The 16438-nt window shown below is 42.0% G+C and overlaps 1 protein-coding gene across 4 annotated transcripts; it reads right to left on the bottom strand.

Annotated features, from left to right (window-relative positions):
• Nucleotides 1–394: 394 nt before the first annotated feature.
• On the bottom strand, nt 395–15069 carry ptpn22 (protein tyrosine phosphatase non-receptor type 22). 4 transcript variants are annotated; one of them, XM_086158892.1, is made up of 25 exons: nt 14826–15069; nt 12695–12803; nt 11230–11306; nt 11038–11133; nt 10133–10171; nt 9916–9987; nt 9756–9815; nt 9448–9590; nt 7159–7225; nt 6995–7072; nt 6810–6896; nt 5895–6321; nt 4922–5008; nt 4774–4845; nt 4609–4680; nt 3775–3893; nt 3445–3472; nt 3257–3331; nt 2400–2461; nt 2226–2262; nt 1653–1709; nt 963–1066; nt 857–887; nt 677–775; nt 395–594 (listed from the first exon to the last, which is right to left on the bottom strand). In XM_086158892.1, exons 1-25 carry the CDS (start codon nt 14931–14933, stop codon nt 533–535), a joined length of 2268 nt encoding a protein of 755 aa, XP_086015018.1. In that variant the 5' UTR covers nt 14934–15069; the 3' UTR covers nt 395–532. The 4 variants fall into 4 exon arrangements, with proteins under 4 accessions (XP_086015018.1, XP_086015019.1, XP_086015020.1 ...); XM_086158893.1 differs by having other exon boundaries at nt 3257–3307; XM_086158894.1 differs by lacking the exons at nt 395–594; nt 677–775; nt 857–887; nt 963–1066 and adding an exon at nt 2597–2643.
• Nucleotides 15070–16438: the final 1369 nt, after the last annotated feature.

The raw sequence follows: 16438 nt of genomic DNA, 5'->3' as shown, positions 1-16438 counted from the left end.
AAAAAGTAGAACATTTTTGTGTCCTTGTTAGGGGCCGTTGTACTGCCATGTACAGTGCTATGCAAGAAAAGGCTATTCATGATGTCAATGATCAAATCTATTATAATCCAATTCTTGCGCTTTTTAAGGGGAAAAATAGAAAAAGAAAAAGAAAAGCTTCCCTGCCCTCCTCCGGGATCAGTGAACTCGTCCAGGGCTTGGAAGCTTTTTTAAAAACCTTGGCACTCCATGTGTTTGTGCCTGTCGTCTTGCTTCCTAGTACACAAATCCATTTGGAGCGATCGAAGCGTCGCCTTCAGCGTCAAAAAGCTCCCCTAAGTTTGATTAAGTGTTCATTGAGGTGATCACTCAGTCAATCAATCAACTGATTGATTTCCGGTGTCCTCTGTCCGTCCCTGAGTTGAAGAGAAGTCCAAATCTGTTGGCCGGTGTTCTCCCGTCGGCCACTCTGGTCTAGCTCCAGTTGGAGGGTCTGTACCGTTATCCTGGGATGTCCAGGGGCCGAGGGGCCGAGGGGCCGAGGGGAGGGCGGTCAAAGCCAGCTCCTTGGATAATTTCGGGGGCCCTTGGGTTTTCTGAACCGCTGACCAAAACCTGGGAAAGGAGAATTTGACCTTGAGGAATTTTTGTCTAAAGTTCAGGGGAGGTGTTGGTGAGGAGGAAGCGGAGGGCCTACCTAGTTTGATGGCTGGCAGTAAAGCTCCGTCGAGGGAAGATGGCGCTGCGGGTGGAGTAGGAGGCAGCTGCTGCTGATGCGGTGGCGGTGGTGGTTTGACTGAGGATCACGTTTTTACCCGTTAGTCCGACGCAGACGTAGAACCCATGAACATCACCAATGGCGAGTCGAACCACTTACCCTTTGGCCTTTGTCCGAACAGTTTCAGGGTCTGGAAAGAAAAAGAAATATAGAAATCAAAGTAGATTTGATTCGAGAGTTTGAAGACATGCGTAACCATGGTTACCCTGGTTCTGGTAAAGCCCTTCTCATGGTTTTGGCTCGGTTTGTTTCCGGACAGTTCAGGATTGACCGATGAGTCGGCCGTCACCTTGAGAGGATTTCTTTGTTCTGACAAAACACACACATACTGTATTAGCTTCATATTTACAACACACGTCTTTGTTTCATGTTAACACTCCCATGTAGTCGATATGAGTCAAATGATTATAGTTTTGTGCATAAATATCACATTATGTAGTACCCAGTACTCCTTTGACCCTTACGTTTACTCATTTGACTCTTACATGTACTTCTTCGACCATTTATATATACTTTTTTGACCCTTACATTTACTACTTCAACCCTTACTTGTACCTCTTTGACCCTTACATGTACTCCTTTGACCCTTGTACCTCTTTGACTCTTACATGTACTACTTCAACCCTCACTTGTACCTCTTTGACCCTTACATGTACTCCTTTGACCCTTGTACCTCTTTGACTCTTACATGTACTACTTCAACCCTCACTTGTACCTCTTTGACCCTTACATGCACTCCTTTGACCCTTTATGAGTACACATTAAGATATCCCTTAATGTGTACTTCTTTTGGCGCTTTGTGCCAAAGTTGATAAAAAACTAAGTAGAAGTGAGTGAAAACACTAGATAACAGTGCTGAAGTGAAAATGTGGTTCTCTTGTGTGTGGGAACTCACCACTTCCTCCGTAGGCTGTAGGGGGCGGAGCCGCAGAACTCACCAGGCCCAGTGGCTCTGCAGGGTTAACACAACAGCAAATATGTATAAATATAGACATAGGCTGTCTATCGTCAGGGCAATAGGCACCCGAACAACCAATCTACCCTCTTGTATTGCGCCCCCCTGGGGGTGAGGACTAGTTGATTGACCATTAGTTGGTTTTGACCTTTTCCTGTCAATGGATCTCCAATGAAAGGATAAATCAGCATAAATATATCTTTGAATTGATCTTGTTTCATCGCCATGAAATTCCCCCTCATTCTGTGAACGTGTAGTTAAAATAACAATCATTTAAAAAGTGCCCCATTTCAAAACTGACATTCCCTGCCTGGCACATTTTTGACCTTTTTCATTATATTTCATTTTTATTTTCTGACTTGAAGCGGTGTGTCAAATTGGCACGACCACACTCCCAAAAAAAAATTGAAAATAAAATCTGCATTATATTATCCTTTGGGTGGTGTGTGGTGAGGCTGGGGGGCGGGGCCTAATACAGATGGTTAAATATCTTAGCGGAATAAGAGGGCGTACCTTGTTTTGAGCCGCTGACCCAAATGCCCTGGTAAATCTTTTGGGGGAGAGAGAAAAAAAATCAGACATCAGACGTACAAAAACTCAGGGTCTCATTATTTTGCTCCTGCTCATCACCACATGGAGAAACCTCCTGGGCTGAGAGCTTCCACCGCACTAAGAGGAGAGGCCTACCTGCTGGGGCTGCCGCTCGGGTTCCGGCGGCGGAAAGGGGCGGACGGCAGTTTCCTGATGAGCTGAAGGAAGACGGAAGAGAGGAAGTGGAATCAAACTGAGCTCTGCTCTCAGATCACAAGAAGGGGTCTGCAGGGCGAGGGCGGTACACTCCCTCTGCTCGGCGGCGGAGGCGGCAGCAGGGTATTAAAAAGTACTTGGGGTGTTCTGTCTGGAAGGGGAGGAGTCAGGCTCGCCACCGCCGCTGCGGAAAAAACAACCCCCACGTTTTGAAATGACTCGAGCAAAAAACAAATGAGGCAAGACGGACTTTGTGCAAAGTAGATGAGACAGATTTGTTGGGAGTAAATCTACCCTTCTGATAAAATTGGAGTGATGACAAGGTAGAATGAAGTGGCTTGAGAATGGCGGTAGAATGGGAAACTCAAGGGTAAAATGTGATAAAGATGAGACGTTACCATTGCGAAGAAATGCCTAAGGGCTCATTTATGCTCAGGTTACGTCTCTGAATATATACAGAATGTCCGTTTCCGATGCTGCCCGAATACCCCCCATGTGTACTTAGCATACCATGGTCATTAAGCAATACCTCCAACTCAGGGAAGTGTAGAGCTCACTTCCAAGTGCCGTGTCACACGATAACCCACATGCGGATTTAACAATGGGCATGAATGAACCCGTAATTTTCTAATCCGTCAATCAAGAAATGTATCTAATGACCGATAGGGCTGTCCCTGAAGTCAGCATGAGAATTGAACCGTAAATACAGAATTTTTCTTTGTCATACACAGGCCATTCACCCCCCATAAAACCTTTATATATTTGTGGAAGATGAGTGAAACGTAAACCAAGCTTACTCTGAGGGGCCAGCCGGGGCGCCGGCAGCTCATGGAGGTGAGAGTTGGAGGCTGAAAAGCATCCCGATGCAGACACTTTGAGAACGGAGAGGACGGTTTGAAAAGGCGAACGTTCCCTTATACAAGACGCCGAAATGCGTTTTCATCTGCAGTAGGTTATATCTGATCCTTAAACTTTTAAAACGTACCGCTGAAGGTGGTTTTCACTTTCAGGCTCTGCGAAAAAAGAGAAAAAGGGAAGTACGTTGAGGTTACTGTTTGACAAAAAGGAAGTTTTTAATTATCTAAGTGCGGTTTTGTTTCAGAGATTAACTTTGTGACTAAAGATATGTAAATTTAATTTCGGCGAACCAACCAATCAGACTAAAGTAGAGAAGCAGTCCGAGCCCTCGGAAAAAAGCCTCCTCATGCAGGGACGATGTTTACTTGCATAACATTCATTCATTTACTAATTAATATGTCATTTTCGTAATTTTGGCGGAGTGTTTTGGCATATTTTGAAGGAGGATGAATCTCACCTTGCTCCTCAGCCATGGTTTCATGCTGCGATGAGACGTGGCGTCGGCGGCCGAGGCGCCTGACCACTCGGACGAAATTCCAAGTCTACTCTGGTGGGCTGCTGGCGCCGCCACCGGCACTGTACGCCATACGGAAAAAATTCAATCTGCAGCAAATGTGCTGTTTCTGATACCAATCAATCGCTTTGATCAGTAGCAAGTGTTGATGTTCTTGCACAAGATAAATGCTGCTTTCACAACCATTTAAAGATAATAATCATTATCCTAGCAGTTTATATACAGGAGTGTCTCAGAAAATTTGAATATTGAGATAAAGTTCTTTATCTTCTGTAATGCAATTAAAAAAACAAAAATTACTTTGTCATGATATTCTAATATTTTGAGATAGGATTTTTGAGGTTTCTGAAGATGTAAGCCATAATCAGCAATACTAAAATAATAAAAGGCTTGCAATATTTCAGTTGATTTGTAATGAATCCAGAATGTATGACATTTTTGTTTTCGTAATTGCGTCACAGAAGATAAAGAACTTTATCACAATATTCTAATTATCTGAGACAGTCCTGTATATTCATATCAATAATGAATTCCCTCATTTCTGATCATTTCAACATTACTCATCAATTTGTGTATAGAAACAATTAAATAATCTATTTATTGGTGATTTCTAGGTAATTTTTTGATATTTTGTCATTTTACACCAATTTCATACAAGTTGAAATCTCATGTCCAACTGATTGTTTATTTGTTGTTGTTTTTTTTTTTTAACCCAATCAAAGTAGCCTGGCTAATCATTGGATATTGTAAGAAAATCGGACTTTGCCGATCAATCACCCGGATCAGTTGCCAGCTCGAAGGACTCCGGGGTTCTCTGCGGGAGCGGCGGGACGGGTGAGGGGGGGCCTCCTGGGAGCGACAGAAACAAAACAAACGAGAGTTTAAGGTGTGTGAAAGCATCGCGGTGGGATCCACGGGAAGGTTTCACGGAGGGTGTCTCACCCATCAGCTCCCGGACGGCCTCGGCCGCGGCGTTGGGCGGGATGACCACCTCTAGCCTTTCGCAGGAGTTCCCTGAAAGATGGCGGTAAAGATATGGGAGGATGAGGATGGTGAGGAAGGTTTTCCTTCGCGCTGATTCTGTACAAACCTGCATCGCTGGCCAGTTGGTAGGACTCGGGGGTCCGTTCAGGGAGAGGAGGAGGGGAGTCTTCGTCAACAGAAGCTTGACTGTCGGCTGAATGTGCAAGAATTAGCAAGTTAGCAAGTCCTGTGATCAGATTTGCATTGCCAAGCGACAGCAATTGAAATTAAAACACAAACATGCATTACAAGAAATAGTTTGACATGAAATAATAAAATTAGATAATATACATGTATATATTGTTCCCATTTATTAAAAGGTATTCAATAATTAAAAGTTCCCGGCTGCTGTTACAAACCCTTTGGACTGCTAAAGTCTATTCATTCATTTATCAGTTTGTTCATTAATTTGTTATCAATCAGTTCCTCCTAGTATTTGAATTTGTATTAGATTATCTATCTATCTCTGTATGTATTTATCTATCTACCCATCCATCCATACATTTATATATATACATATATATGTATGTTTATATATATAGAGAGAGAGAGCATAGGTGTCAAACTCTGGCCCGTGGGCCAAATTTGGCCCGCACTGTAATTATATTAGGCCCCCAAATGACTATTAGAGCTGGCCCACCGGTATAGCCTACAGTGCATGTACCGCTAATTCTACAAATCCCAGAATTTTCTGCTGGTGTTTTGGCACGAAAATCACAACAGGACCCATAAACGCCTTCTCCTCTGTTGACAGTCGTCATAGTGACCTTATGCTAACACTGGCACCCTGCTACTTAAGCAGAAAACAGGATTTTGCACGTGTGCAATATTGAGTTAGATATTGTATAGTATTAAGCTATGCTTGTTCCACATTCAGTTTTTAAGCATAACTTGTTTGGGTCCATATGAAAAGGTTCATTGTTATATCTGAAGGAAGATTTTTTTCAATAAATATTAATGTTGGCCCGCAACTTTGTCCCAGTTTTGAACTTCGACCCACTGTGTATTTGAGTTTGACACCCCCGATATAGGGTATTTACCCGCCGCAGTAGAGTTGACCTCTAAGATGGAGTTGCTGAGGAACAGCGCCGGCACGGCACTTATCGGCCGTTGTCTTGTGTGCACGGTAGGACAGGTGAGGTCCGCCTGTGAGTTGGGTTCGCTGAAGTAAGGATCCTCCACCATCAGACAGAGGGCAGATGTCAGAGCGTGATTTGCTCTGTCTTCGGTGGGCGCCGGTATGGCGTTTCCCGTCCGCGTCCTTTTAGGGGAACTCCTATGAGCCTCGCCCAGCTCCCACTCCGACTCGGTGCACGTCTGTATTTGATCGTCCCTCCCGCCGGGGGCCGTGACATCTTCGGAGATGTTCTGGATCGCCGGCGGTCCCGGATCCTCGGTAGAAGGGTCCAAGGGTTTCACCTCATTTCCATGAAATGAAGGGGCCGATATTTCGGGGAAATCGCTTTTCTATGTAAACAAGGATTTGAGATGTGAAAAGAGTGCAGATTTAAAGAATTAACGCCACCTCATATCCTCATTTTAGGATGTGGCATGATGATGTGAACTTTGCCTTGTAGTTCATTCACCATAACAGCCAGTTCCTTTTTTTTTTTAATGATTATTGGCCTTTCCAGTTGATCTACATATGTGTTTGGAGCATTGATAGCCAATCAAACAGCCTTCAGTGCTAATAAAGTAAGCTAGACTTTATTGATCCCACAGCGGGGAAATTCAGTTACCACTTCTTTACAATATCATACAAGATATTAAAAGAAGAAAAAGAAAGTGTAAAAAGGAAGCCTTGCGCAAGGCAGTGGCTATAAAAGTAACAGTCCTGGAGAATATGTATGCAATATGAATATTTTAACACATGTGGGTGGTTAAAAAATAATAGAGGAAGTACCGGGGTGAGGACACCGGAACTTGGATCAGACCGAGCTTTACGGGCGGCTCACCTGGTTATTGCTGAACTGGTCTTCCGCGGATGCCAGATATCTTTCAAACAGCACTTTGATGGTTTTGTAGACCAGCTCGTATTGTTCCTGAGGGGAAACAGGAAGTAATAATATAGTAATAAGCATGAGAAGCACAAGACACAAAGCTAGTGGAGAACAAAATAGCTTTGGATTGCCGCTCTTACCTTAGTTTGAACCACCGAGGGTCTCTGGGTTCTCATTTTATGCACGAGTTGATAAATATTGAAATCCGGCGTGATCATCTGAAGCCGAACAGCAGGAGACAGCGTGGATCTTTAGATTTCAGACTCTGGACGGGAACCTGTGAACCGAGCAGAGACGATCTCACCTGTTTCTTCAGGAGGTTCCAAGTGTAATCGATGACGCACAAGGCTCCCGTTCGCCCGCAGCCGGCACTGCAAACACAGGGACTTGCAGTTTAATCCCTTACATTAGCATACTGATCCGATATGCGGCGTCTTAGCGAGCTATCACTGATCAATTTGTATTGAGGTATTGAAAAAATGATTGAGGTCAAACTATCATAAAAAATGAACACGTCGGTGTTCGGGGGAAAGTTTTACTTCCGCAGAGCTGTTTGACTAAATGTTAGAGGCTGCACTCTTTTCCCACCGATAGGTTTTTTGATTTCTATTTTGCTTCCCCTAGAGACGACTGAGAACAAGATCTTAGCATCCCGTTCTACATTTTTATGAATACGTCAGTTCTGGTTGAACGTATGGACGGGGATCAGGCAGCAGATGAGCTGCTTTTGATTTAATGTAAGTTCACTTGACCACATTTCCGCAGGTCGTGTGGTTAAATGTCGTTCTGATGTGAAGACGTAGACACCAGAACGTCCGGAATGATGTTTTTTTTTTTTTATCACCATGATCATTGCCAAGATAACGAAACGCTGCTGAGTGCTACTCTTGATTTTTTTTTTCATTTTTGTCATTTTTTTCCTCCACCTCGACATCAAACACAGAATCACAATACAGGGGTCAGTGGATGTTGCCTTTTGTGCAAGACTTTGTGAGCTAGAAGCTCTTATAGGAAGTGCACTCTCAATTGGGCGGTTGCCCAATCACTTACACAAATTTCCTGTTTCAAAAAAAAAAAAATTGGGGGGTGGTCTCAAGTGAAGACAAAGGCATGGCGGGCGGGGCGGACATTTACACACAGGCCGCAAGAATCCGTTTCCCTGCAAGCGTGCATTATGTGAACACTGTCACCGCTCAGCTTTCACATACTCGAATCAGGAAATGATGAACATTGTGGCAGGACAACCACAAAAAAAAAACAAAAAAAAACAAATAGATCTATGTCAAAGACAGTGCCGAATTAATGGCTGTAACGGTCTTTGAATGAGCGTCTATGTGACAAGGTGCTTAAATCAACCGCGCAACTACCAACCATGAACAGGAAGTCTGAACTGAAGTCTGATACAACGTTATGACCAGGCAGCAGTTGTTACGATGCTAAAGGTGGAAGGGATGTGGGTAGGATTTTTACTGCCATGCAGATGCTTTGATTTCTTTCTAAATGACTGGCGTGTGTTTCAAAAACCTTGCTGACTTGGAGGGGATGTACTTGGATGGATGCAGCCGCTGTCATTTTAATTGTATTCGCGGATCGAAAACCTCGATTGGGCGTGACAGTGTTTTATGAAACGTTAGAGCGTGTTTCCGACCACTGTGCCGCGACACATTAGTGTGCCGTGAGAGATCATCGGGTGTGCCGTGGAAAAATGCCCACTTTCACCTGATTGGTCTGAAAATTATTTATCCAACGCAAATAATGTGTCTTCCTATGTCTCTGTGGGCAGCGTGCCCATTCCATGGCAACGGGTAGTGAATTAACCTGTGCATCTGTGTATCAGAGTGATCAGTGACGCTTTGCGTGATACATTTTTAAAATAAAAAGTACTTGTGCCTGCGTAAATGAACAAGCAGCATTGTTGAAAACTACCAAGACGAGTGAGAAAGCAGTGAAAGCTTGCGACGAAGATGCTGAACTCATCTCTAAATCCAAACAGCCACACATCGTAGCAAAACATTAATACTACCTGCCGGCAAAATCATTGAAGAAGAAATGCTCGGCTCTGGCGTTGATAAAGAAATAGCCAGAGTTCTCTCAAATAATACCATTTTCAGACATATTGATGACATGTCTTCAGTCATTGAAATAAGTGTTCTGGAAAAGTTGCACATCAGTGGGAAATTTGCATTGCAACTTTACGAATCGACAGATATTAGATATATTAGATTTCACAATAAATAAATTGAGATTACGGTTTCATTCTAATACGTTAAAAAATGTTTCTGACATATTTATTTGGTGGTGTGCCGTGTTATATTTCTAATGTAAAATATGTGCCGTGGCTCAAAAAAGGTTGGGAAACACTGTGTTAGAGGACCGAGTACAGAGCCCTGCAGAACACCACGACAAAAAGGATGTTTTTTCCTTCCATACAAATACTGTCTGTGGAGGTTGAATTTCTTCACTTTCAAGACTTTTCACCCCCCATCTGAAGTGAAGAAATTCAAGTCCACTTGCTGCAACAAGGAGATTTTGACAAGAAATCACACAAATAATCGTAAATGGGTTTGCATCGACCAATCAGCGGCAGGCCGACCTGCAGTGGATGCAGACCGGGACGTCATCGTGGGGCTGATAAGACCTCATCTCCTGTATCATGTCCAGAATGGGAGGAATGGAGTCGGGCACGCCGTGATCCGGCCAGTTCACGTAGTGCAGCTGTTTGAGTATCTGGCTGGACTGGACGGAAAACAAAAGCATTATCAGATCCAGACACGAGAAGGATCTTTTCATGATGCGTTTACAGGAGGAGGAACTGAAAAGATAAAGAAATACATTTTTTCATTTAGCGCAAGTGTCCAGCCTTGATGATCACCTTAGCCTAATATCGGTTCACCAACTTACGCTGTTGTACGTCAAACGTAACGTCCTCGTCAGGTAGTCCCCTTTATTTTCCTCGCTCTCCTGCAAAAACAGTTCAAAGTAAAAAGAAACTTTAGAATTCAGAGTTCACCTCAATATTTGGTATGTCATATGACCAAACGGGAGACAGGAAAATACTCACGCAGTGGATCGTGAAAGGCCCGCACATAAACTGCTCATTGGTTTTCTGCGGCCAGTAACGCTCGCACTTCCTCTACAGCGACGTGCAATTAAAAATGAAACAAGTTCAGCCGAGACGCATCGGCGCCGCAATGTCAAACACAGAAGCGCGGACCACAAATTATAAAGTGAAGACACAAATTGATATTTAAGCAAAAGGTGGAAGAAAACAGTCTCACCTTCCCCATTTCAAACTCTCGACACGCCATTACTACGACCTGGAGGCAAACAAAGAAAAAAAAACAACAGTTTTTTCATTATTTGTGTTCAAAACATCCTTTTTTTTAGCTTTGTCCTTGAAAGGATAATAATTTTTAAAATCATTTATCGGTGATAATCACACACAAAGCTAAAAAAGCTCAACTTTTTTAAATTAATTGTGTTCAAAAAATCCTTTTTTTTTTTGGAAAGGATAATCATTTTTAAAATCATTTATTGGTTATAGTCATACACAAAGCAGAAAAAGTTCAACTTTTTAAATTAATTGTGTCTAAGACAACCTTTTTTTAAGCTTAGACAGTGAAAAGATCGTAATTTTTAAAATCATTTATTGGTTATAGTCATACACAAGGCAAAGAAAGCTCAACTTTTCAAATTTTTTATGTTCAAACATCCTTTTTTTTAAGTTTAGATGGTGAAAGAATAATAGTTTTTAAAATCATTTATTGGTTATAGTCATACACAAAGCAAAAAAAACTCAACTTTTTAAATTAATTGTGTTAAAAACATCCTTTTTTTAGCTTAGACAGTGAAAGATAATAATTTTTTAAATCATTTTTTGGTTATAGCCATACATAACAATATTACCAATATTGATGGTCAGTAACAGAATTAATAAGTGGCTCATAATATCAATTCAGGTAATAAGAAAGTACATCCAAGTTTTGAAAAAGATTGTGTCAAAGTGTTTATAAACATTTTTCAAGGTCATTTATAAAATAGATATGATAAATGTTGCATTATAAATTATTAGTTAAGCATTTCCTACTACTTAATCGTAGTTATTTTGTTGTTTTCACTTGCGATGTGTTTTTCTCCCCCTGTATTCTGTATCGGTCCCATAGATGACATGAGCTGGGCATACCTGTACTTCATATTCCCAAAGCATCCTCAAAAAGTCCAGTATTGTGTGCGGAAGAGGACCCTGGGTGGCAATGTAAGCGCTGGAGCCGGTCACTCCCTGCAGACGTTTAAAGTCGTGTACTGTAATACTCGGGTACAGGTAATTAGTCGACGAATGCAAACAGTTGTTCACGCGTATAAGTTGTTTATTTACCTGGATGAAATTGCCATTGATGTAGTCGGTGTCGTTCTTTGAGGTGACAAAGGTCAGCTTCACTCTGCTGTGGTCAACTGGGAGAGAAATGCAAGTTAGCATCCCCTGAGGCCGAGTCCTCGCATGAGGACGCGGTCGAGTGATGATCCTACACTTTGTACTTCCACCCTTCCGATTTCACTTTGGTTTTCACGTGTATGGAAATTTTTCGGCTTCACCGATGAGAAAAAAAAACAGCAAAATCAGCAAAGCAGATTCCAACAGATGCGGTTCGATCATGTAAACGCAACGGTTACGTTTCCGGTTTGGTGCACAGGAATTGGTTTATAGGTTTAGGACCGGCAAAGCTGAAACGCTGCCAGTCAGGAAGTCCCCGTTTGTGGACGTCGGCAAGCAATCATGTGACAGCTCTGAGTTCCAGTCAGCGGAGACAGAAATACACGTTTTAATATTTTCTTTTCTTTTTTTTCCAAGATGGCGCTTGAAGACGATAGCCTGTTGCCTGTTATTTATATTATTTATATTTGCATTCATATTTATTGACAGTTATAACTGTTACACTACTGAGACAAAGAATTTCCCTTATGGGGATCAATAAAGTTTGTCTTATCTTTATTTATGAATCTGTTGGCGAATCACTGATAAATCAGTTTAAATCATGGAGCTGACCAGTGATGATATTTTGTCCTCTGTCTTTGGGAGGAAGTTGAAAAATCTCCGTGTTTTGTGTGTGAGAAAAAACTCATATAACTCAGATATAAAACTCATATAAATATATATATATATATATATATAAATATATATACTGTATACACTGTATGTACGTGTGTGTGTGCATGTAAATATTTTTCTAATTTCTTTTCAAACACAATGAGCTCATTGCTAAAATGCAAAATAAATAATCGACCCATGAGCTTACACAGATTCATTTTTTTTGCTGCTGACTTTTCAAAAAGCAATTAGGTCATTGCTTAAAGGCAAAACTAATAAAACTAAATATACAGGATTTATACATAGGTATGTATATGCATCCATCCAGCCATCGTCTGCTGATTGTCCTGCCCGCACACATATATGTATATATATATATATATATATATATATATATATATATATATTTATATATGTATGAGTTTTTCTCACATATTCATGAATCATATTGTATTTTCTGACTTATGTATGTATATATTTTTTTTTACTTTTTTCTCTCACTTTTCAAACACCAATGAATTACTGATTCGTGACAAAAAAATGATTGATGGATTAACTAACATGGATAGTATTCCTAGTTTCGCAAACCGGGGTTTTCTTCAAATCGCCTTGTGGTTCTCAGCTGTTCTCAGCCTAGGAAGTACCGCTTGGTAATAAAAAGCTGCATGCTTGTACTTCTTGTTTTAAACTGACACTCGGAGCTTGAATCAGAGAAGGGAACGAGGAGGAAGTCAGAAGAGCCTTTGACACTCACAGGGTACGATGTCCTTGTATCGGTTCTTCTTGATGTTCTCTTGGCACTCTGCCGTTCTGGTGGAGAACGTCCTGTCGGTGCGGTACTTGGTGGACTGGTTTCTCAACCTCTGGAAAAGATATTAGGAAACAGGAAAATGTATGTCCTCAAACGCAAACGCAAAAACGTTGCCTTTTATATTTCAGATCTCGACTGCTTTTCTGGCAAAGATATGATCAGTTGGAACATCTAAATAAACCCACATTTAAGAGGCAAATTTGCACGTCCGATGAGAACAAAACATCCGTCTATATGCTGATGATAATGTCGGGTGAAATTGCTGGTGTCTGCTTTTATTCCTTATTTTGTGTTCAAATATATTTTATTCTGATTACCGCATAAGATCATGCACAGCGGGCAAGATGCACATTAGCAGGCTATTTTGCTTTTGAGAAATAGCAGAGACATCAGCAACTTTAACATCAGTTGTGTCACTAATATTTTCTGCTGTGCAAAGATATTCAATGCGTCCTGTCATTTTATTAAATTTGCCCTGGATACGTTCAGAGTTAAAATAGCGAGACTCATCGGCTGTCCCGGCCCGAAAGTGATTCACAGCCTGGTGACCGGAAAGGATGAGTCATTTAACTAGGAACTCCATCACTGGTTTATAAACAAAAGAGGATTTCCATCCGGGTCCCGTCAGGTTTCTTCGCTCGTCCCTGTTTGGTTTCTGCAAAGTGTGTTAAAAGCCCCGTGCAAACGTGCACAAACACAGTGCGTGTTATGTTCCGAGGAGGAAGTGATGCAAGAACCCCCCCCCACACACACACACACACACACACATTCCCTTGAACTGTTTTAGTGACGGCACTGCGTCACTGTCATTCATCACCATGGCAACAGTCCATGGATGATGTCACGCTCAGGATTTGAGAAGGATGGTGTTGCGTGCACGTGTGGGGGATTGATTACACATTAATAAATCAGTGATTAAGGCTGCAGGAAAAACAAATTGATGTGATTCAAATATCAACAGAAAATGTAATGCATAAATATGCTGTCTTATTTGTAAGAAGAGAGACTTTTATTGTTCCCCCAGGGCCTCCTCTTTATAAATGTGCTTTCAAAATTGATGGGAAATGTTATCGGCAAAAAAACTCAGTGTTACACGTCCAAAATGCCAACTTTTGCAAAATTATAAAAGAACTTCTTGAAATAAGGGGAAAAAATAAATTAATTAAATTTAATGAATTCAAAATAATTTTTCCTATGTAAGACAAATACTGAAAAAAATACCTGAAAACAGCAAGCGTAACTAATTTTTTGAAATTACATGGGAACATCAAAAAGAAATCGAAAAGAAAGTTTGACAGATTTGCAATATGCAAATCAATAAATAAATGATAAGTCAAAAATTTGCAAAAAAAAAAAAAATCACAAACTTGCTAAATTGTTACCAAAACATTGCAAAAGAAAACCAACAATGATTCCAGATATACTGTCCAAAACTATCCCGGAATGACCGTAAAAATGAAGACAGAAACAAAAATAAAAATTTCAAATAAAATAAAAAATAAAAATAAAGTTTAAAAGTTTAAAATAAATTTAAAATAGATTTTAAAATAAATTTTAAAGTAGAGAAAGTTTGATGGCTAATGTGCAAATCAATAAATAAATGATAATTCAAAAATTTGCCCCCCAAAAAAAATCACAAACTTGCTAAATATTTAGCAAAGGAAAACCAACAATGATTCAGATCTGCTGTTCAAAGCTATTTCGGAGTGGCCGTAAAAAAAAGAAGACAGAAACAAATAAAAATTCAAAAATAAAAAATGTGAACTTTTTTTATCTATTTCCAGGACCATGCTGATTTTCTGAGCTGTCGTTGGCGTTTATCGGGAAAGAAAGTGACTTCTATTTTTTTTGCTTTATTTCTGCAAAGACCTGCACTCGCTGGCAGTGAAGGGGAAGCGCGGACGGTTGGCCAGTGTTCACGTGCGCGGGGGGGGGGCGAAGGGGAAACTGCTTATCGAAGAAGCCACAAGTCATGTCCCCCTTACGCTTGTACAAAAAAGAATTACGTAGAAGTATTGCTGGTTCTCCAAAAAGGAGCGTCGGACCTCAGCAGGACTTGCTTGACCGAACTCACCGCGAACTCCCCGAAGATGCAGAGCGATGCTCCCTCCTCCTCCGTCGCTTCCTCCTGGCTCTCCAGCCGGGCCAGGAGGCTCGTCAGTACCCTGGCCTGCTCCTCCATGGCTCCGTGTCCGCGCGCATATCAGGACCAGGAGGTCTTCATCCTGGGCTCGGGGGGACCCGACTCCTCACCTCCTTCCTCTCCTTTCCTCCTCCCGCTTGCCGTCGGCGACTTCTCTTTTTCAAGCTGTGACATCCACAAACTGTTGTGAAGGAATGTGTGAAGTATATTTGAGGAAGCTAACAGGTTCCGTGCTGAGACATAACCACACACACACACATGCACACCCTTCGCCTGGTTGTCCCCGGGTCCTAAAATCACCCCAGCGGCTACTAAAGAAATAAATAAAGTGGCTGATTTTATGCATGTGAACACACACACACACACACACAGCTGTTTCCAGGCGAGGTCAGGCTTAGGGACCGGCGGCGGTCGAGCCTGTCAGACAGCATTCAAGCTGAGAGGAGGGAGCGCCCGGGGAATCCAGAAAATCCTGTGAGCATCTCGTCACGTCTGCTGGGGAGGGGGTTTTGTTTGGGTGGAAAAAAGTACTTCTAATGTCTTTTTTAACTGACGCTGAGGTGCCTTTAGGAGCAAATATTACTTGTGGCACTTTACAAAACAGCAGCCCTGGTGGCATAGCACAGTCAGAAATATTTCAAATGGTCTTTAATTAAAAAAGAAAAAAAAAAATCCCCCAAAGAATTGAAGTTACCGTCATGTAAGAGTCGGGTAAAGTACGGGAGTAATCCTACTTACTGCCGGACTCCGGAGACTCTTGGTTCCCCGTCTCGAACGCAGCGGGTTCTGTTCCAGCTCCACAGGAGAGCTCCCCTACTGTCACATTTGACGTCACAGAAAAACCCACGCAACCGGTTCGCGGCCTCACACTTCAAATGTAGCGTGGCGACCCCTCGTGGTAAACCCTCGCCGGTTCACCAATCATATTTCCATCCATCCTTCTCTCTATTACAAGGTTACGTTTTTGACCCAGAGGTCATCCACACCCGTTCCCGTCTCTACTTCCTGTTTTTTTCCACGATTGTTTGCTTCTCCTGTTTCACACCAAGCTCTATTTCCTGTCAGCTCCCCTCTTTTATCGATAACCCCCGCTTTTCCTTTTTCCTTGTTAACACCTGACACCTGCGGGTGGATTCCTCCCGCGCGCGGCCCGCACCGTCCCTCTCGTCCAATCACCTTCCTGCTTGCCGTCATGTGATCACCTGCTCGTTGTCAATGGTGAAGTGAATGTTTGTTGTTTTGCCCCTCAACACCATTGTGTGTCATCCACTAGCCTACTTTTTCCGTTTAACTCTGTTTTTTTTTTTTTTAGCATCATATACAAATATCAGCTTTATTTCAAAATCCACCTCCCTTTCTCTGCGTCCTCCTCCTCCTTGTCATTCATCCTCTCTGGTGTTTTTGTGCTCTGCAGTGGCGTTTAAAAACAAAAGCGGCCTGTCCTGGTGCTGAACCTGCACGCAGGCATATGTGTGTGTGCATGTGTGTGTGGGTGTTCAGACGCTTGATGTTTCAGTTACCTAACACACACACACACACACACA

This window comes from Fistularia commersonii, chromosome 14, assembly GCF_037954325.1.
Source record: "Fistularia commersonii isolate RoL2024-O1a breed Wild chromosome 14, RoL_Fcom_v1.0, whole genome shotgun sequence".
NCBI lineage: Eukaryota > Metazoa > Chordata > Actinopteri > Syngnathiformes > Fistulariidae > Fistularia > Fistularia commersonii.
This window is presented reverse-complemented; position numbering and strand designations above follow the sequence as displayed.

Coding starts and splice junctions, on each gene's coding strand:
- ptpn22 (XM_086158892.1), bottom strand. CDS start 14,933: ATGGAGGAGCAGGCCAGGGTACTGACGAGCCTCCTGGCCCGGCTGGAG. Junction 7,073..7,158: donor GGAACCTCCTGAAGAAACAG/GTGAGATCGTCT, acceptor GTTCGGCTTCAG/ATGATCACGCCGGATTTCAA. Junction 3,332..3,444: donor AGTGAAAACCACCTTCAGCG/GTACGTTTTAAA, acceptor CCGTTCTCAAAG/TGTCTGCATCGGGATGCTTT.